General features: G+C 40.1%; 2 protein-coding genes across 3 annotated transcripts in view; one reads left to right on the top strand and one right to left on the bottom strand.

The window, feature by feature from the left end:
- Positions 1–3,280: 3,280 nt before the first annotated feature.
- Positions 3,281–20,876, top strand: SMPD4 (sphingomyelin phosphodiesterase 4; the record flags this gene model as incomplete). The annotated part of the gene is made up of 19 exons (XM_080628292.1): positions 3,281–3,409; positions 3,655–3,741; positions 4,234–4,376; positions 4,523–4,598; positions 5,519–5,627; positions 6,190–6,242; positions 6,804–6,955; positions 8,236–8,368; positions 9,001–9,072; positions 12,414–12,503; positions 14,933–15,078; positions 15,516–15,606; positions 16,504–16,604; positions 16,862–17,025; positions 17,758–17,963; positions 18,505–18,738; positions 19,429–19,560; positions 19,720–19,848; positions 20,550–20,876. The coding sequence occupies exons 1-19, from the start codon at positions 3,371–3,373 to the stop codon at positions 20,874–20,876; spliced, it is 2,484 nt and encodes an 827-aa protein (XP_080484418.1). The 5' UTR covers positions 3,281–3,370.
- The window catches only part of MED15 (mediator complex subunit 15), a 33,402-nt gene continuing 31,738 nt past the window's right edge, over positions 20,719–22,382 (bottom strand). Inside the window, exon 19 of one of the 2 annotated variants that reach the window (XR_013957908.1) lies at positions 20,719–20,847. The gene's annotated coding sequence lies outside the window, so the exon portion shown is untranslated. The remainder of the gene's footprint in view (positions 20,848–22,382) is intronic. The other variant, XR_013957909.1, reaches the window with a different exon arrangement.

The raw sequence follows: 22,382 nt of genomic DNA, 5'->3' as shown, positions 1-22,382 counted from the left end.
GGTTAAACATACCTTGAGAGCCTGCTAAAGTTTTATTGAGAACACAGGCCTTACATATGAGTGTTAGTGTTTTCTCAGACTACAAAGGAAGTCTCATCTTTATCCATGCGAAACTTTGGCTTACGGCCTTAGCAGGTCTGTGCATGTTTGAGACAGTATAATGTTGATGTCTGCATGAGCTGAACAGCTTCAGCTGGACCTATTCCATGATTCTACGACCAGAAACATTGCCACAGTTCTGAAAATTCCCCTTTTCTCCTCCCTTATATGGAGAAATAAAGGCACTATACAACTCCAGGCTCTGTTCCAGTTGAATTCACATTAACTGGTTGTCTGGTTTTGCCCCCATCACAGCTGAACATATTGTATGTTTTCTAATCATTTCATCCATCCCTGACACATCAACACCCAAACAATTCTTCAGTGAAAACATTCGACAGAGCTCTTCACTGTTATGATACTCTTAACCTGCCCTAACATGAAGAGATTAAATTAATCCTGCACAAGCAAAAAGGTCTAATTTATCAGAAGCCTGTGCTGTTTCTTTAAATTAGATTATTTCTAGTTTATCTTTTTCTCTCAGAAAAAGATAAATTGCTTCACTGATTAACAGATAAATTGTTCATTGATTAACATAATCAAGTTAAAGTTACAATAATTTGTCCCAGCTTGGACCTGTCATTTGCTGCATCTAAGACAGACTCCAAGAGAAGCCCCAGTGCCCAAAAGCTCCTCTGTTTCTCCCTCTGATATCCACTGGATTTATAAAACACGGCACCTTTCGCTACAAACACTGCTTCATTGTAAAGTGTGTAAACCATTAAAGTGCTGATGTAACTCCTTCTGTACCCCAACTTCCCACTGAGGTCTATAAAATGCAATGGAGGCCCCATGAGCTTTAATTCAAAGGTTTAGTACTGTTTTCAGAAAAAAAGGCTGCATGAGTTCCAGAGACAGCATTGCAAGAACCATAACCACACAAGTCTGGTTTCTTACATATCCCAATGTTTAACTTGAGCATCAGTAACAGTGCAAGCTGCCATCAGAGGATTTAGAGTCTCTTTTTCTAGTGGATTTTCTAGTAGAGAGTGTTGTACTAGCTTACTCTACTATGCACAAATTGCTTGTGCTCTACTGAGTCATTAAGCTTTATGGCAATTGTATAAACTTAATTACCTATGCAGAGTTTAATTGAAACTGTAATGCTGTAGTGATTACACTTAGGTGACCAAACGCTGGCTTACCTTTGAAGCAAACTAGGAGAAGAGTTAGCATGGCCAAAGTACAAGGCTGTGTAACAGCCTAACAGAAATCTCTTGCACAATGAATGCTAAAAACACCAAGCATGCACCAAAGCAGATCACTAAATGGAATTAATACTTTCAGAAAACAGTTCAACCTCCAAATATCTCAGGAATATTTCTCTCAGGAAAAACATACCAACAAAACAAAAAAGTTCTTCTTGTTGCTATGGCTTAAAACCAGCTACAGTTTAGGTAAAGAAAAACAGGAAAACTAGGTAAGTGGCATATCAGCAGGTGACACAGCTTTTCTGGGCCCCTGCAAAACGCGAAAAATGCATATATAATCCTAGTATATACATTTGAAAATGCTGTGTGTGAGAGTGATAATGGACCTTATAATTGACTTCAGTAGGCTCCAGAACATAAATACAAATAGACTGTCAATTCCACAGTTCTCCTCAGTAGTTTCCCTAGTTCTTAAAATAATTTCATACATTTCTCCCATGCAGCTTTTTTATTAACTTGCCTAAGTGCTCCTGAGCCTCCCTAGCAAGCACCCCCATTGTTTTGTTTCCTCTTATTCCTCCAATCATTTACTTCTTGTTGGGTTTTTTTTATCAACTGTTTCCTTAACTTCTAGCAATCATACCCATAACTCTCATGGCTAAACGAACACATCGCAAACGCCCTGCCATCAGGTCCAAACAGCTTTTGCTGGAGCTAACATAGCTCTATATCCCCCCCTGCAGGAGGAACCGATCCTTCAGGGAGCCACAGACATTCTCCATGTGCAAATGGACTTTCAAAGCGTGGCCAGCAATCCCAGCCAGGACACGTGTACACATGTACCTCATAGCAAACACAGCTCAAATAATTCAACCACACTTTTGTACGTGTCAAAGAACTCCTCTGTCAGCTGTTACCAGCTTGCTACGTTCAAAACACTGCATAACTGTTAAAAAAAATACCCAAACCAACAAAAACACCAAAAAACCCCGTATGTAATATAAAAAGGAAGAGCAAATCAATTGCCTGGCTGAATTCCAAATGGGGCTGTCTGGAAAGCTCTTAATTTGTCCTTTTAGCAAGCAGGAACTGGATTGTTCTACTGCCACTGGAGCTGCTGCCTTCCTTCCACTTATTCACCACCAAGATCAAAAAGCAGTTTTAAACTCCAGTTTGGGACAGGCAGATTGCGGTGGAAGCACTTGTCAATACTAAGAAAAAAATGCACCAATTTTAATCCTGATCCTGTAAATGTTTATGTAAATAGTGAATCATTTTACAATGGCAAACAATCCTGTTATACTGGATAAATAAAGTCACCTTGCAGGATCAGAGCTGATGTTACAAAAGGAATTCTTTCGTTGTTCTCTCCAACAGAATGTTTTACGCTTTGTTTCAATCTTAATGGCAGCAGTGGAGTACAAGGCCACATTTTACTTCCTGCACAACCTAAACCAGACATTTTACTCAACTTTTCCTGCATCTCCTTGCACAAACCAATAAAATTTATAATGAAAATCTACATTTACACACTCATCCTTCCTGACAAAACCTATAAATGTGGTTCACAAACCAAACCAAACTTGTCTGAGCAGGATTATTTTCTGTAACCATGTTTAATGGTGTTGATTATTTTATAAAATTAACTACTGTTTTCTAGACCTCTGACTGGAATTCTCTCCAAATACTGGCCAAAAGATGGCTTCAGCTTCACCATCCCCATACCCCGACCTGCTTGCCTGACTGCGGTCCCTGTTGTCTTGCGATGCTGTTTGTATTTAACAGCCCTCCATGGATGATCTCAAATTTTATCTCAATTGCTCCCCCAAGTCCCTACCATCGGTGGGGAAGGGTCTAAAGCCACACGGGCCCTGGCCCAGGCCGGCCGGGCAGGCTCTTCCCTCAGCGCCGCCATTTTGCGGGCTCTGGGCCCGTCACTATAACAACAGCGCACTCTCCCTCCCGCCAGGCGCGCTGGCCGCAGGGAGTGGCGTCACGCGGGGCGCCGGGCGAATATGATGACGCAGAAAGGCTGCGCCGAGCACGGGGGGGAGCCCGCGCCGTGGTCCTGCGGGAAGCGTTACCGGCTGTTCCTGCGGCGCGGCCCGGAAGCAGGCGGCATGGCCGGCCCGCACCTGCAGCAGCCCAGCTTCCTGCTGGTGGGTGCAGAGCGGAGGGAGGGCGGGCGGGCGGGCGCCGGGGTGGCCGAGCGGGAGCGGCGTGGGGCGTCCCGGTTGGACTTGCGGTGTTAGCTTTGTTACCGGCCCGTGAGGTTACGCGGTCAGCCTGACTTCAGCCCTGTCAGCAGAAACGTGGTACGGGAGGAGCGGTGTAATCGGGGGATGTTTGCATCACGGCCGTGATAAATACTGCCCTTGCCCATTTCCGTTCTGATTTGTGACAGGCCACGTTGAAGGCAGATTGTGTAAACAAACCGTTTGCTCAGAGGTGCCACGAGCTGAAGACGGTCATTGAGGAGCTTCCCGCCAAGGTGAGCAGTTGCTGCCCTGTCAGAAACTGTGCCCGGCCTGTTCCAGGGGGATTTGCTTTCTTCTCATTGTTATTTTCTTTGTTCCTGTTTCTCTTCTCAAGAGTTTAGAGGGTCTCAAGTGAAACAGTGGGAATCCAATGTTTTCCCAAAGAGCTAAAACCCTTTTGTAAGCACTTAAAATGGTTTCGGTTGACTGCACTTCATTAACACCTTTCAGCCTCAGTTCATGAGACTAGTTTTTAAAGTGTGACAAGTAATTGAATAGATGCTGATGAGTATCATTGCACCTTCAGTAGGATCAGAAATCAGGATTGACTTCCTGTAATTGCCATATTATAACACATTCTTTTGAATGGAAGCACTGCCCAGTGATAATATGGTAATGGTCATGGATAGGTGGCAGGCAGCATCTTTGTGCATTCCAGGACATGCAGTAGAGATTATTCCAGTGAGGAGTTGCACGTGTTAGTTATTTGTGTCTCTTCCCTAAAGGAACTACATGGTATCTTCCCATGGCTGGTGGAAAGCATTTTTGGTAGCCTGGATGGCATCATTATAGGCTGGAATCTTCTCTGTTTGCAAGGAAGAACAAATCCTACAGAATATTCTGTGGCTTTGGATTTCCTGGATCCCAGGTAAACTCATTTCAACACAGATTAAAAAATGTGTGGTGAACAACCAACCAGTGTTTGACCTTTTTCTGTTGTGCAAACATAAGTTCATAAAAGTGAGACAGGAGAGGGTACTTACCATGGGTTTTCTTTCTGATGCTCGTTTGCAGTGGACCAATGATGAAGCTGGTGTATAAACTCCAAATAGAAGAATATAGATATGATTTCCCAGTCTCGTATCTTCCAGTGAGTAACTGAAAAATTTGTAAGACGAGAATGTAGTTGTTGATGCAGTTGTTGGAACTTTGCACACACTGTATACATATGGCTCAGTACAGGCCAAGGTATATTCTCAGTGCTCCAGTTTTGGAGCACACCCATTTCTCTAAAACAGTTGCTGGAGGAAGAACTTTGTAGGAGATGGGGTTGCCAGCAGCTGATATTTGTGCTTCTTGGCCAGGAAAGCTGCATTGTGATTCTTATTCTGTCCCCAGCTTGGTCATTGTTACCAATACTTTATAGAATCATAGAATAATTAGGGTTGGAAAGGACCTTAAAATCATCAAGTTCCAATCCCCCTGCCATGGGCAGGGATGCCTCACTTGCGGGACAGAAAATAGTTTTCCAGGCTTGTCACAGAGCAGTGCCTTCCCTGGCTGTGCTTTGTGCCCATGTACTTGAAGACTAATTCATATCCTTTGTATGAATCCTAGATACGAAGTATGACCTTTCAAACAAAGATACTTATCTGCAGGTTTGTTTCACTATGTTTCTTCAGTTGCTATGAGCTATCTCGTAACAACTGATACCTGTAAAGCTATCAATTCAGATAGCTCTACAGTCTTTAACAAAAGGAAATATCATTCAAGCATATAGTAATTGCTGGTCTACAGCTCATTTGCCTTAACAAAACAATCAGCAACAGGCAAACAGCAGTCTTCTACTGCTCCCAGTCCAACCTGATACTTACTTTCTGTGAGAAAGTTGGCAGTTTTCTGAAGAGCATGCATCTGTACAAGGAACTACTGCAATGTAGTAAAATCTCATAGAGCTGAATGTAGAAAGCATCCCAGAATGCTGGAATGCAGCAGAACTTTGCTATCTGAAAACATACTCCACAAATATGCTGAGTAGCCACATTAATAATTCATCACTCTGTCTTTCAGGGCCCCGTGAAGGCTTCAATACAAGAGCAAGTTCTACCTGAATGCTCTTTATACCACAACAAAGTCCAGTTTCCTTCATCTGGTGGTTTAGGTTTGAATTTGGCTCTTAGTATCCTTTTAATAGTTGGATATTTAATTCCTTTTAAGTATCTAAACCTGAGATATTACGAGCGTTTCTGTTGTGTATTTGTGTCCATGGTAAGTCACAGTCATGCTAAAGGGTTTGGGCTGATTAGAAGTGTTTAGATTCCAATGAAAAATAAATTTGTCCTCCTCTTATAAACCCTTGGGGGGAATTTCTGGCTCTATTCAAGTCAACAACAAAATTCCCAGTGCTTTTCAGTAGAGCCTGTATTTCACAGTTCTTGTTTTCGTAACTACTCATAGTTTCCTTAATACGATAGAAGAAGAGCATGTTAACTTGGCAGCTGGCGCAGTTGTTGCAAGCACTCTAGTTGCAGCTGCACTGGTTTAAGTCTGAGACAGTCAAATGTGCTAAGAGTAATGCAAACACACCTTGCCACATAGAGAAAACCTCAGCGTTTGAGTCAGTTGGAAAGCAAAGCTGAATTTGCTGTTAAGCGAGCTTTGACAAAATAAAAACTTAATGTCTAGTTAGCACCCCCAGCTGTACCTGGTTTTTATTATCTGATCCTTGACTGTTCTTCCAGATCCATTTGAATATTATATGTTTTACTTTGCAATTAGTTTGATTACACAGAAGGTAAGTACCTTTCACAATTTTTCCTTTAAAATAGTATTAGTCTTTCTTCACAATGCTTTAAGAGCCTGCTAAGATGCAGTCAAGCTAAATTAACAGTGGCTTTGTGTGTGCTATTACAATTTGTTATTGCTTTGGTTCAGTTGCTGATGGAGACTGGATAATAAACAAAATACCCACCTTAGATATACCAGTAAGCAGACTGTCCAACAATACACCAACATGGAGTAGGCAGTGTATGCCAGATGGGTTTCCTATGCCTCTATGTAATCACCGCTCTGTACTATGGTGTTCGGTTCCTTTTGCTGTTGTTACCTGTGCTATATGACACTGCTTTTCTCATACTTGGTTACATTCACTACTACAGCAACAGTTCTCTTAAAGTTAGTTACCTTTGCTCCAAGGTATCTTTGTTGTCAGTTCACTCTTTATAGCCTTCTATATAGGGCCATAGAGCTTCTGCTTATTTATACTAAATGGGTCTGGCTGCATAGCAGACATGCCCCAGCAGTGACTTTAGGTAAGAGTATATAACTCCAGGTGTATCCTGTGTGTCTGTTTCAGAGCACATCTGTCACTCATCATGTGAGCCCTTCCAACAGTGCTTATTTCATACTGGTGGACACATACCTGAAGTGTTTCCTACCCACAGAAGGAAGTGTCCTTCCTCCACCTCCTCTAAATCCTGGGGGAGCCATCCCTTCCCCAACTCCCAGGTAATGACTACAGTGCCAGAGGCAAACTGTGGGAACAGTGCTTACAGAATACAGGAAACACCTCTGCTCTTTATGATCTGTATGTACTTACGTAACTACAAACATTAAATATATTTATGTTCACTTAATTTTACCATAAAGGTTTCACTTGGAAGTCTGAAAAGTAGCGATTATTGGAGCAGAAAAGGCATGTACAAGCAACAAAAATTAATCAGTTCATCCACTCCAGTTGTGTTTTGTGCACTGCAACTGGAGTAGGACAGATCTGATTGTACTTGACAGTAATTTTTACTATCTTCAAATACGTATGGTATGTGGTAAAGATGGTATTGGTGACAACACTTAAGGAAACTTACATTTTTCATTAATGTTGCTATAAAGCCACACAACTTGGCAGTTGGTCATTTTGTTTCAGTTCTGAGGTTGCCATCCTTGATTCCTAAATGCTCTTATGAACTACTTTACAGTTCTTTGAAACTGATGCGTTGGGACCATGTCCATGGTTTGCTGCAGACTCATAGGGCTCATAGGTCTCCTAGTTCGTAACTTCCTGATATATAAAGCAAAGACATACATTAGTAATCAAATTACATAATGAGTGACTGCATTTCAAGTTACTTTTTGCATGATAATGGATCAAGCTATTTAGCCACAACTGGAAGGAAGAAGATGAAACATTTTTGACTACTTACTAAAGTTTTAAGTGTCTATGTGAATATGGCATAAAACCAAACTCACAAAGTTGAAGTGAAAATTCTCCAGTACAAGCAGATAGTCTTTTGTGCTTTGTAATGGCTGAGTGTGTGAAAATCCACATTTTCAAAATCAGTTTTGCTACTCAAATTCATAAAATGTCATCAATATTAGCGATTTTATACAAATGTAAAAATAAATAGCCATTATATTTTCTGTAACTGCATTTTAAATAGCAGTTTCCATGGTCTGTCGAGCCTTAGCTTGTACCCAGGAAAATTCAGATCAGGTAAATTATGAATATGGAAGACAGAGTGAAAGAAATCAAACTGAACTGGAGAGTGGAAAACCCATAACGTTGGGTCTCTGTAAAGCTGATTCACTGCAGTATGAATAGGGATGTAGTATTTCTTTAAAGTGGCTGGTAATTGTAACACAAGGCAGAAGTTCAAATTGTGCAATCAGCTCTATAGTTTTACTTCTTAAAGACTGCTTTCCAGTTTATAATCCGGTGATTAAAAGCAATGATGCATTTCCCTGTACTGAGGCTTACTGACTTCAGTATTTCCATTCATCTGTCTGTAAAGGTCTCCAGCAGTGCCTTTCACTTCCTATGGCATGCACCACACCAGTCTGCTGAAACGGCACATTGCTCATCAGCCCTCTCTGAATGCTGACCCAGCCTCCCAGGAGATCTGGAGATCAGAAACACTGCTGCAGGTAAGTTGGATTTAAGGAAGAAAACACCCTACATTTCTTGCTGCAAACTGAGGAACCTCTTCATTTAAATCAAAGATAGTTGTGCCATTTTGCTTTGGCTTTTGGAATTGAGTGGTGCAGTTGTTGTTTTCTGTTAGTGAAACAAAGAACAACTGTGAAACTGTTAACTTGTAATTTAGAAAGGCACCTTTTTTTTTAATTAAGACTGCATATCTAACAACTGATCCCAAACATTTGAGTATTCTTTTTCCAGGAAGGTTTCTAAACGTGATTTTTTTTTGGTTTTAAATCTTACATCAATTCTATGCTCTAAACAAAGGTCAAGCAGAGAGAAGTTGGTTCCATTCACCACCAAGGGAAAGGAAAGGAGAATCTTGACAGTGGTTCTGAAGCAAGTTCCTACCATGTTGCTGAACTGAATTATTGATGCTTAGCAGGTGCTAACAGTGTGCCAACTCAGTCATTTGCATTAACATGATAACCTGAAACATCTCTGAATAGGTGGTTATCTATTTACAAAGTACAGCTTAGTCTTCAAATTATATAGTGTGGTCTTCTCCTATACTTAGTTGGTGACTGACAAGCCCTGGATTATTTCTCTTTCCCTAGCTGAGAAAATATTTGTTTTGCAGATCTTTGTTGAAATGTGGCTTCATCATTATTCACTGGAAATGTATCAGAAAATGCAGTCCCCTCATGTCAAGGTAATAGTTTGTACTTAATTTGTGAGTGTCATCTGATGGTTGACCTCGTATATTGGGGTAAATCTGGTATTGTGTGGGTAATTGTTTTGGTGTATTGGCGCAAAGAAAAGAAATAATTTACCAGAATAGCTACACAAGTGTGTCAAAATTGCTAATCCAGTTATGAAGAATGTTGTGAGTGTGTCATCCAGGTTTGCCTTCATTGCAGAAGTTGTGTTTTGTTTTTTGTGAAAGATGAGTTTGTAGGAAGGTCACAACAATCTGAATGCCAAGAGTCAAACTGTTAATGATGGGGAAGATGGTACTATAACACCATCGTATTAAATCTCAATGGGGCAACGTGGCTGCTAAAAATAGCTAAAATTTATTTCCAGCAGTGATAACTACTGTTACTGAAATACCAATTAGTAATTTCTAAGATCCATAACCATTTTTTAACATAAATCCAAAATAAAAAAGGAAATCTTACAAAACTGCCCCTCAGTGTTAAGTGAATAAGCCAATTTTGTTGTTTCCTATTCCAAAATATGCTTTTCACCACGATGGTGTCAGAAGTAGTTCTGTAGCTACGTGTCTTAAAAAGCTCTTGCACAGATAATACACTGTTTTAAGCAGTTTGTGGTGGCCTCTTCAGTAACAAACTACTGCATGTAAAAAGTAAGTAAGTGTTGGGGAGGCCAAGATCAAAGGCATTATAAACATAAAGGGAATTTGGAGGAGAAAATGTTGATCCTCTGAATTCCCTCTGGGTCACAGTGGGACTTTCATGGAAGGAGGGAGAAATATAAAAGCTACTCAGGATTTACTCCTGTTTGAAAGAGCAATATGGGAATTGATCAACTGAGAAATCCTAATCCTTTACTCCACAGGCTATAAAATAACAAACTTACTTATATTTTGCTAGGGAAAAACACTGGGGAGCTGAAGCGTGATGGGTTTTGTCTTTTGTTCTTAAATTTGAGGTCAAAATGCAAAGTCACTAATGTTGCAAAGTCTCCACTTGGGACTCCCAGCAGCATGGCTGTGATGCACCTGTGATGGAAAGGCTTTGCTTGAAGTACCTTTGGTCTGTCTGTCTGTCCAGTCTCTGTGCATCAAGCACTGTGCTTTTAGGCCAGAATGATGATTGCTTTAAACTTCTCTCCTCTGTTCACCCTCTGTATTTCAGATGCTTTCTTCTAACACTAGGGAGCAGCAGTTATAGACAATGACTATCAAAGTTATGGTGGAATAGGGACTAGGTAAAGCTGAAAGTTCTCTGAAATCATCACTTCGGGATCCACAAGGTGTGTTGAGCCACAGCTTGAGGCTGTTAACTCCCTAATGGTATTTTAGTTTTGTCTTTGATGGGAAGTAGTCATGAACATGTGAAAAAGGAAGTTTTTACTCTTTGGGGGGTTAGAACATCTGAATAAGGGACTGGAATTCCCCATGACATCCATAAATTGATACACATAAATGGATCCCTCCTGCAGGACTGAGATCTGAGTTCCAGATCATCTGGGGACAGGACCTGTGGTGCTTAAACTAAGCTGTTGACTGGTCTTAATGTGGGCTGAAGGAGAATAGTCTGCTTCATAGTTCCTCAGATGAGGAATTAAAACAAAACTTGCAATTCTGCATATTCTAACATAAGGGTTTAAGTTGTTAATAATTAAGCAGGTTCACTTGATCCCATTTAGCATTCTGTGCATTTGGAAAGAGGGATAATCAGTGACCATTCATCCCTCAAGTCTGTTTGAGCATCAGTGTCTTGAAGTGGCCACATACCTGTTTTGGAAGGTGAGATGAGGTTCCACAGAACTTGCACTTTCTTTATCCAGCAGCCAGACTTGTTTGCTTTGATGGCCAAGCCAGACCCCAGATATGTAACTTTCCTGTGAAGTGCCTCAGGGAATGATAGAGTTTCCTTAACCATGTCAATATCATCATGTTACTTCTCTTTACAAGTAGAAGGAGGTGGAATGGGAATGAATAATTTCTTTTGAGAAGGTCTATTTCTTTTCTACTTTACTGCTTTGAATTCTTTCAGGGTCTGGTGTAAACCTGAGGTGACACTATTTGCTATGCTGTTTCACTGTTTTCCCATTAATTAAACTATTTTCCCATTCTTTTACATTGTCTATTTCCTTTTTCTTTCTCATATGATCCAGAGCCTAAGTGTGCAGCATCTCTTTTCCTATTCCCTCCTGCTATAATGACAGTGAACCCTTAAAAAGACATTTTTGATAAAACTTCATGTAATGCTTCCTGACCTTCCAATGCCAGGTGCCACAGACCCCAGCACTGCTTGTGGAACACCAAACAGACTACAGGCTCTTGCTGATTCCTGTGGCAGGGAAGATGATTATGAAGCAGACAAGTCTGAGTTATTGGGGAGCTTGCAGTAACCACTCTAAGAGATTAAAAGATACCAAACTGGCATTAGAGGACATTGGGTAGGGGCTATTCAAAGCCAGCAGAGGTGTGATCTGGAGAGTTAGTTTAGATGCCTGAAAACAGTCATTGGGGTCTGTGTAGTGTACATTTTTTATGTTTTTTCATTAATTTCATACATTTGTGTCACTGTAGCTACAGTATCCTCTTCACCATTGCATTGTCAAAAAGTACTCTTTACCATATTCATCCAAGAAGAGGTAGTAAAAGTAATTTCCTCTTTTGAGGACATTCATAAGACCTGTAGCCTTCCTACTTGGCCTTTAAGTGGAAAGAGAAGACAGAGGATTTCTCTGAACTGGAAATGTACTGGACAGGGTCAAAATTATTTTAAAAGAAACACTTTTTTTCTTCCTGTCCCCTGGGAAGAAGGAAGTATCAATTTGAGTTTCTTCCCAATATACAAACCGTGGTTCTCCAGCGGCACAGGAAGAAATGACAAAGTTTTCAAAACGGCATTAAAAAAGCTTGCGGAATATTGAACACTTTTACTCTATTACTAAAACACTGTAACTGTGTGTAAACCCATGTTGCTGCAGTTCAGTTAACTTCTGAAATGGGGAGTTTATTTAGCAAAAGCTCCATATATCCCCTAGCAGTATTTGCTGTGAGGTTAGCAAAGAGCCACAACCACTTACAGCTGTACCTATACACCTGCTCCCAGCTGTATTTCCAAGTTGATAAAAGGCATGAAATACTGTGGAATCAATGTACTGAACACCAGAGAGAAGGATACTGTGGCTGCAGTTCTTACTGTGGTTTGTTGTCCCTGACTGTATTTGTGATGTTCATTTTTCCCCACCCTTCTTCCTTGGGCTCATTCTCACTCTTTTTTTTTTTTTTTCTCTTGCTCTCTTCTCTCCTTTCTTCCCTTCCCCCCTTCCTTTTTGTTTCTGTTGTCTCAGCTGGAGGTTCTCCACTACCGACTCAGTATCTCCAGTAAACACCACGGTAGTCCTGCCCAATCCAGCTACCAGGCCCTCCACGCATACCAAGTATTACCATCTTTTCATTTTGTTTCCTTTATAAGAATCTTGTTCCATCATATAATCTGCGAAGTGTATTGGTGCTAGCTGTACAGCAGCTCTTTCTGCCAAGGTGTGGTTTTACATCTTGACTGAGAACGCTGCACTGAGATTTACTAAGTTTTCAATGCAAATAGATACTGAGAGGTATTAGCAAAGGCCATGGAGAAAATAGTTAAAAATCTAGCGTATTATGAGGACTAATTGTGAACTCTCATTTTTAGAGATGCCCTCTTATAATGCACTGTAGAAAGAGGCTTATCAGCTATGCTGATATTTTTTGACATCAAAATTGGCTTCACCCAATGGCAGATTTCTGGCCCTCACACACTAGTCATTTAAGCAGAAAGCATGGAAGAGAAGATCCGAATTTGCATGGCTGTCACCTAAAATTAAGGTAGGTAACATGTAGAGAGTTTTAGCCAGTGAGATGTCATTGGATAGTACTAAATTTATAGTGGCAATGTGAACTTGACTATCTAGTTTTGCAAAAGCACACGAGTGGTACATTTGCAGATTGTTCAGGAAATGTGCATGCAAAAACATTCCTGTTGGAACAGATTGCTGATTCCTCTTTCCCTACTTCAGCCCTTTATTCATTGGGTCTTCATTTTGGGAAAGGGGAGGGCTGAGCATATATACTATAAAGCTGTTGTTATACTTGAAAGCTCTTTAGCACTACATAGAATTTTCCTGCTGTTTAATCCCTTAAGTGCTGTGATATCTCAAGGTACTGCTTAGAAACAGGAACTACTAGTGTTTAAATCTTTTTTTACTATTAAGTTTATCTAATTACTGTGTTAAGAATGGTACACATCCACCCTGTAAGCTAAAGTTTTACAACAGAAACACTTGTGAGTGTTTTTAAACCAGTAATGTTCATAATGGTGCTGATGCAGGCTAAGAAGAAATTATAAGAATTGCTAAGTGGAAAACCTGCTGGCATCACCTGAAGCAATGTACTGAAACAGTGGTACTTATAAGTCTTGTCAATTCAAAAGGTACCTTTGGGGGAGCCTAGAATTTTTAATTACACCTTTTCAAGGCCTATAGCAGAGTACTCAGCCTCTTTAGTTGCCTTTGGAGATCCCAACCTAAACTTCTAGAACCAAGTAACTTCTCAAGAGTTCTCATATAAACCCTCCTCAGGACTGTAGAAAACATGCTGACTTGCCAGTAGCTGTCAAGAACACAAGACCAGCCTTCGTTACAGGTTAATCCTCTGTCTTAGAAAGCTGTACTACATGATTATATCTGTTATTAGGCCTTGAATCTTTTCCTGGAGTGAATTTTACAGTGTATTAAAAATCTTAACGAGGTTGTAAAAACACATCTGCTTTGCCTCAGATATTGCAGAGAAAGGACACACAACACACACACACACCAGCAGTGGAAACACTATTGTATGGGTTTAAGAAGTGGAAGCTTTTTGTATAAAAATGTCTGCCAGTCCCCTAGAGTCATATTCTGCATCTTACTCCAGCATGGCTGCATTTGGCATCCTGAAAACATCTTCCAGCTATTGTCTAATACACTTCTCAGCATCTTCTGTTATATTTGCAGCTGTAACTTTTGTTTCATGTACATTTTTCTCAACTTCTGATAAACATGAGAGCTGTGAAATGTAGGATACAAATAATGTCTTAAACTTTGCCTTCAGTAGTGGATTGCTCTTAAAGCAGATTACAGTAGCAAAGGAATTAGTACTTTGACCCCAGATTCTTCAGCAGTCCAGCTCCGGTGTTGGGAACCAGAACTAGCTTGTTTTTATCTTTTTCACCTCCCTGCTATATCATACACTTGCTGTGTCTCACCATCACTCCTTGAGCTACTCCCACCCAGGCTACTTCTACCCATAAAGACGCTAAGAGCAACAGGATCATGCAGGACTTGAAGCAGTTCTTATTCCTACCTTAACTCTTCCTAAGATTATTCTTATAAGGCAGATAAGTACCAGCATAGGAAGAGAACTCAATACAGCCAGACAAGAGCATAAACAAAGGATGTGTTGTGCTGTCCACAGCAATGAACTTATAACCACAAGGAAAGACTGATACTCTTTTTTCAGAAAAGGGTAAGTTGACATCTACAAGTTATTCTGTTCTTTAATGCTAGCCTGAAATTCGGTACATTAGAGTACTGTGGATGCTTTCTTTTACAATCACATTATCAAAAATATGCTACTGTTTCTTAGTGAACTGATGGCAGATTAATGCAGCTTATCCTGGGGAGGAAGTCTGTCTAAAATCAGGTGGCACCAAACTACAGTGGAGAACCTAGAAGGAGGAGAGCATTCTTGCATTTCAGTATCTGATCTGAGAATATAGTTTTCCTGAGTTATCTCCTGGACATTTAGCATATGATACTCATTATCTTCCTGTCTTTTGCTTTGAATTCAGGAGTCATTTAAGCCCACTGAAGAGCATGTGCTAGTGGTAAGACTGCTTGTGAAACATCTGCATGCTTTCAGCAACAGCCTGAAACCAGAGCCTCTCTCCCCTTCAGCCCACTCCCACACAGCCAGCCCACTAGAGGAATTTAAAAGGTAAGTACATGAGCAGCCTGTCTCTGAAGCATATAGAGCTTCTCCCTGAAAAACTCTGCTTTCACTGAGAGGTTGAATTAGGCTGTTTTGATGGCTAAATACAGAAGTACATTAATAAATGTACGTAAGAGCTAATGTATTGTTTCTCACACCCACTGGAAGGGGGGCTAAGGGGACATGTCTTGCTGTTACACTAGTCTATATCTTGGCACAAGTCAGAGAAAAGAAAATACTACTGGAGGATTCTGGAGAAGGTTAGTGAAGAATTTTATATTCATGTATTTGAGTTGAAATTCAATAGGCAGAAGTAGCTTCAGTTAAGAAAGAACAAGTTTGGGTCAGTGCTTTCTGTATTTGCATTTGTGGAAGTGTGTTGAGTTTTTTACCCTTTTAAAATTTGCTGATGTTTATACATCTGTCTTTGAATCTGCCTTCAGGGTTGTTATTCCTCGGTTTGTCCGACAGAAACTTTATGTCTTTCTGCAGCACTGTTTTGGCCACTGGCCTCTGGATGCCTCTTTCAGAGCAGTACGTACCTGCTTCTCTTTCTAAGTCTGTATGCAGCAGAACTAGTAATTAGTTATTACTGTTCAGCAGCTATTTCTTGGTCTCCAAACATTTTGGGGGTTAGGGCAGTTAAATTATTTATATAACACATACTTTTAATGTTAAGAGTGCCAGTGAGACATAGTTAAATAGATCTTAGTGATAATTACTAGAGGTTGTTGGCATTGAAAAGAAGGAGGTGTTACATTCTTACAGGTCCTAATTTCTTAATGTGTAATACAGTAGGTCATAAACAAAAGCAGTAAGATACAATTTGTGATATATATTGTAAATATTACCTCCTGCAAGCAGTAAAAGAAATGTATCAGACTGTGACTCTTGGTAATTAATGTAGAAGTTTAAAAATGCAGAATGTAACAAGGCTTCATCTTACTATATTTACAGTTAGCTGTATTGCAGTCTTTGAGGTACACATGCAAGGCACAATGTCAGAAGAAATGACTGCAGAGGCCATGGCAAATCTATCCTTGGCTACTCCAATGTGTTTCCTTAGGGTGGTGGGTATGCCTGCACAGAAGAGCAGAGCTGAAATGATACTCATGCAGCATCTTGTTTACTTAGTTCAACAAGGGTTCAGTGAACACTATCAGAGCTGTTAAATGCACCTTAAATGTAGCCACCAACTAAGCTTTCTTTTGTAGCAGCTGCATGACTGCTGTAATTTGTGTATTATAGAAAATTCACATTGGTCCTAATGAACATGTACTTAGTTTTTCAGTTCTTTTTCAAAGACACTCAGATTATGAGAGAGAGCTTTATTCCTAAAAACTTTTAGTAGTCATTAAGGTAACATTCACCCCTTTCTGTCTTTCAAAAACGTATCGGTACTCACGTGGTTTTATGTGTGATTTTGCTTAGGTTCTTGAAATGTGGTTAAGTTACCTGCAGCCATGGAGGTATGCTCCAGAAAAGCCACCTCAAAGCACAGAACACTTACCTCACAGCGTGTCAGAGAAATGGTAAGGAAAAAAGCAGGTGTGAGTAACCTGAACCAAACCTCGGGTAGGATTTCAAGCTGAATTAGTTTCTTGTACAAGATTAGAGATGATTTCTTACAACACAGGCTTTTGGTTTGAGACTAATCTTTTGTCTTGGTGCAAATACACCATCTTTCTGGAGACAGTATAAAACATTTACTTAATGACTCTTTTGGCAGAAGACAAAACAACAATTACTTAAATAGCTGTACTCACAAATCCTGTACTTACTTTGACAGGGCTACTTTCATTCAAGAAAACCTACTCATGTATACTAAGCTGTTTGCAGGATTTCTGAACAGAGCTCTTCGAACAGACTTGGTCAGTCCAAAAAATGCTTTCATGGTGTTCCGAGTAGCTAAGGTCTTTGCTCAGCCCAATCTAGCTGAAATGATCCTGAAAGGTAAATGGATATTTTGACATCTTATGCTTTCCTGTCTCAATCTTTCTTCACAGTGGCTACATCTTACCTCAGAAGTACTGAGATGAATACTTACTCCCATTTTGCATACTATTTTGCCACTCAAAAGTCTGTGTCTTCACTAATGTTTGCTTAGTATTGGTTTAATAAGTCTACAGTTCTTTTCTAATCACCATCATTTAGATTTCATTTCATGATTCTTTTTTAAAGAATAAAGAACTCAATATTGGGTGTCTACAATGAAGTCAGGCTTTTTTCCACTTGTCTCACTGATTATTTATCTCAGGATTAAAAGTTCTTATATCTCTAAAGGTATTTATACTTAGCAAAATAACTAGTCGGCTATTCAAATATGCTCTTCAGGGTAATTAAAATACAGTAAACTTGGGAGAGGCAAGATACAAGAAGTAGCAATGTCTGAAGTGGTACAACACTAGTGCCTTTGAAAAGAAAAAAAGAAGAAAAAACCCCAAAAAACAAACTTAAAAGCTGAAAATGTCTGTATGGTCTGCATTTAAATGCGTTCTGGTATTTTCTGCTGTAGGCAGAGATAATTAAATGAAAGAAGGTAATTAAGGCCTCTTTCCTCCTAGAACTGCCTCTTTATCTAAAAGGAAATTGTCCAGCAGCCTTAAGATTCTTTGTAGCTAGACTTTTCCCAGGCACAACAGGGAGTACTATATAACCATCTTCACTCCTTTTCTCAAAATCTAGGGGAACAGTTATTCCTGCAGCCAGAACTTGTTATTTCCCATCGTCAACACAGATTGTTTATGACTCCCACATTTGGTGGAGCCTTCTTCTCATCATGGCCTCCAGCTACTGCAGATGCCTCATTCAAGGTGAAGAGTCATGTTTACAGCCTAGAAGGCCAGGACTCCCAGTATAAACAGATGTTTGGCACAGAAGTCAGGAATTTGGTAAGCAACAACTTTCACCTGTCTTTCTATTTTGACAGGATTTTTCTCAGTGCTTAGCATCCATATTATAAGTGAAGAGTGGAAAAATTCACACCCTGCCCTGCTGTGTATTTAACTTTGCTGATGATAACTTCTGGAACCTGAGGGGTCTCAATCCAGCACAGCTGTAAAAACCTACTTGTTCTGCTAAATAGAAGTTAATGTAACAGCTTGCTGTTATTTATGAGTATTATATTATATATATATAAAATTAGTATTTCCTCGCAGACATACTTACTGTGAACTTCTGATTCACTTGATTCATTAGTATCTATCAGATAAAAATAGCAGGAGGAAATAAAAGGCAGCTGAAAAACCTAAGCAGCACACAATAACTACCTTTGCCCTAATAGAAATGCAGCTAACAATCTTAACACAAGTCCGTATTAGGTAAGAGAGTGGGTTTGCTCTCAATGCCAGGTTTCAAAGTTTTATCCATGTATTGATGCTTAGTGGTCCTTTATCTTTGTCCCACACAAGTTTGTTTGTTTGTTTGTTTTAGGTGTTAAAACTGGCTCAGTTAATTTGTCAGGCACAGCAGACAGCAAAATCCATATCAGACCATTCTGCAGAGACAGTGGCTAGCCAGTCCTTCTTTTCGTGGTTTAGATTTACACAATCTGAGATGAATGGTTCCTACATAGGCAATGACCTTGATGAAATTGGGCAAGACAGCATCAAAAAAACAGATGAATATTTAGAGAAGGCACTGGAATACTTGTGCCAAATCTTTAAGGTACGTAACATCTTTCTAGAAACTCTCCCTATGTAGCAGTGCGTACAAGAGTCAGGATCCCTCAAATATACTTGGGTCTGTCTTGTACTTTGTGGAGTAACAAAGCCATCCAGACACCCTGCTAGCACATTTTGTTGTAAACATCTGGGCTTGACTTTACCCTGACCACTTGAAAACCCCTTTCAATACAGATGAAACTAGATGCTCTGAATTTCTAAATACGACGCCTACTTTGTTTCAAGTGAACACTCCTCCTGGACTTTATAGTTTAGACCAAACCTGTCTCTTTACTTGTGCCTGTTCTCGTGTTTACAAACAGGCAAGGCATGGCTTAAATTTTAAGAACAGTCCAGTATCTTCTAAATGTAGAGCTATAAGAATATAAATAACTGCAGCTATGAACTAGAAGTAGTCAGTGTTCTTGGTTAAACTTAAAAGAACAGATTAATTTCTGTCAGCTACACTCCCTTATACAGAATTGACCTAGGAGAAGACAGCCATTTGACAGCTCTCAAGGAGTAAGGTACATATAAAACAGAACACCTCTCCTGGATTTGAAGAGCACAGACAAGAAATATGGAGACTTTTATTCTCTTTTAATGTCTAATTGAGGTGCTATTCATAGAATCATAAACTAGTTATTAGAACTGCTATTAAGCAGTTCTTGGTATTTGTATTATTCCTGAGTAGCTGAATGGAGCCCAACTGACTCAGATGATGAAGAACTGTGAGACGGCTCAAGACAAGAATGGGAAAAACCAGCTTCCAGACTGCATTGAAAGTGAGGATGGCCTTATTCTTACACCCCTTGGCAGGTACCAGGTGAGAAAAGAAAGATTCCATATTGCTACCCTAGATTGTTCTTGAAAAAAAAAACCACCAGTAAGTTGTCCTTCTACATCCTGGGGCTAAGAGAGATGTCTGCATAAAGGTGTTTCAGATGGGAGCTACAAGATAAGGGGTTTATTTTGTTATTTCCAGATCATAAATGGCTTACGTAGATTTGAGGTGCAGTATCAAGGGGATACTGAGCTTCAGCCCATTCGAAGCTATGAAAATGCCACTCTCGTCCGCCTCCTATTTCGGTTATCCTCTGTGCTTAATGCAAGGGTAAGTACAGCACTGCCTCCTCTTGTGTTTTCCATTGCAAATTTGTTCTTGTACATATATGACGCTGAAAATCTGTTCCTGCTCTGTCTCCTTTATTGTGGTCTGTATTAGTAGTCCCCTGTAGTATCAGGCCTGCTTCTCTACCTGTAATATGACAGCTTAAATGTAGTCTTTATGCTTGATGTTTGAACAGTGGTGTATCATTCAGAATGAATGTTTCTGAAACAGGAAGAGCAAATCCTTTTCTTCCACTAGGCTTAATAGCTAACAAGGCAAGTCTGCACTAAAGCAGTTCTACTATTTTCCATTACATTTTGATTATTTCCCCCCCTCCTATAAATGAAGAAAAGTGCAAAGTAAGTTACACTTATTTTATGGCAATAGTTACAATAGAATCATAGAATAGTTAGGGTTGGAAAGGACCTTGAGATCATCTAGTTCCAACCCCCCTGCCATGGGCAGGAACACCCCACACTAAACCATGTCACCCAAGGCCTCATCCAACCTGGCCTTGAACACCGCCAAGGATGGAGCATTCACAACCTCCCTGGGCAACCCATTCCAGTGCCTCATCACCCTCTCAGTAAAGAATTTCTTCCTTAGATCCAATCTAAACTTCCCTTGTTTAAGTTTGAACCCGTTACCCCTTGTCCTGTCACTACAGTCCCTGAATACTAATGTTTAAACTTTTCTTACCTCAGTTTGCTGATCAGATGGATGTGCTTTGCTCCAGAGAAGACTTTGTTGGAAGACTTTGTCGCTACCATCTTACCAAGCCGCATCTCATACAGAAAATCAGGTGTAGTCCCATGGTGAAGGACAGAACAAGCCAGAACTGGGGACCAAGAATCAGTCTGAGGTTTCTGGCTAGCTACCGGACTCTAATTTTTTTGCTGATGATCTACTTCACTGCATCCTGGTTTAACATTGGGCCAGTGAGCTGCACATTCATTATCCTCGTTGGATATTTTCTTTATGCCACGATAATGACTTTTTTCTCTGAAAGATGGAAGCCACATGAACACTAATTTCCTTGTTTCAGGTTACACTTGTAAAAATAAATGTTTTAAGGATAAACCTGGGATTCAATTACTGTTTGAATTACTGTATCAGATCTTCCTAAACTATTTTTTAATATTAAAGTTAATTGAGTTTTATAAACAAATTTGTGGTCTTGTGGAGTAGAGATAATCAAAGTAAATTTTATTTTTTATAAAAGCATTCTGTAGAATCCTTTATACTGAAGGGAACTTCAATCAGGAGCACTCTGGTCAGTTTACACAGAATAGCTGAGGGTCTAAAGTTTAATGTAGAAATACAGTTTCTTCTAAACCACTACCCAGGTAGCAACAGCAGGTAAGAAGCTGGAGGCATCTTGCTAGAAATAAAATGCACCAATATTCTCAGCACTAGCCTGAGCTACATTTATAACAAACCTGATCTGCAAAAATTCAATCACACTATGAATCACAAAACTCATATGCTTCAGCTATACTTACTGGAAGCACAGGGAAAAGAGGAATGCAACATTCTTCACTTCCCAAAGTTCTAGAGTAAGGGAGTCCCCTTCTAGGTTACCACCTCCCAGGTCATGGGGGTTTGTGGGGGAATTGGAGGGGTTTTGGTTTGTTTTGGGGGGTGGGGGTTTTCTGGTTGGTTTTTTTTTATTACAAGCTTTGCGAGTAGCTACTATGAGAATCTAAAGTTGTGAAACATAAACCAAACACAGTGCTGAGAATGGTGGGAGGATTTAACATTACAGTGGAAGGAATATTTAGCGCTGTCCCCTAGAAGCAAGACTACACGCTCTAGCAACTTCATGACGCTACTACATATCAGGTGGGTTTTTTTGTTTCTTTGGGTTTTTTTTTTAAATGAAGTCACATGCATCTCCATGTTAGATGCCGTTATGGTATATCCCTGGCTTGTCACAGTAATTACCCCCATGATGACACAGGAGTCAAACATCTGACTGGATTTCCTCAGTAAAAAGTATGGCAGGTTTCTGGAGAGAACACATTCAGCAACTGCAAAACATGTGTCCCTCAAAACATCTCTAATCAAGGGTAAGGACCGCAGTAGTCACTTATTAAATAATGGCATGGCCTAACAGTACTAAACAATAAAAATCAGGTGTTTTCACAGTCTATTCGGCAATGTCAAAACATCCCTATTTCCCCATGACTAAAGTGCTCCATTTCCCCCCCAGCCTGTGCCTGCCCTCAGAGTATGCCACACAGCAAGCACAGCTGTTTGTGTACTTCTGTCCCCATGTTCTCTCTCACTCCTTCCTGCAATTTTCATTCTCTGAGATACTTTTATTATTATTTACTGCTCTCTGGAGCAGTGCATCAAGGGATGCCACAAAGAGGAATCCTGACAGATGAGCTTCGAAAGGTAACTTGGTCAAAAAAAACCCAACCATTTTGTCCTCTCTCAAACTATGCCACGATGGTGTGTGTGGGAGAGACAACTAATCAAAAGTAAAATGAAGTTCAGTGAGAAAACAGCTTTAGAGCTTATGGCTAATCACC

The sequence above is a fragment of the Psittacula echo genome, assembly GCF_963264785.1.
Source record: "Psittacula echo genome assembly, chromosome: 13".
Taxonomy (NCBI): domain Eukaryota; kingdom Metazoa; phylum Chordata; class Aves; order Psittaciformes; family Psittacidae; genus Psittacula; species Psittacula echo.
The sequence above is the reverse complement of the archived record's forward strand: the minus strand, read 5'-3'. Positions and strand labels throughout refer to the sequence as shown.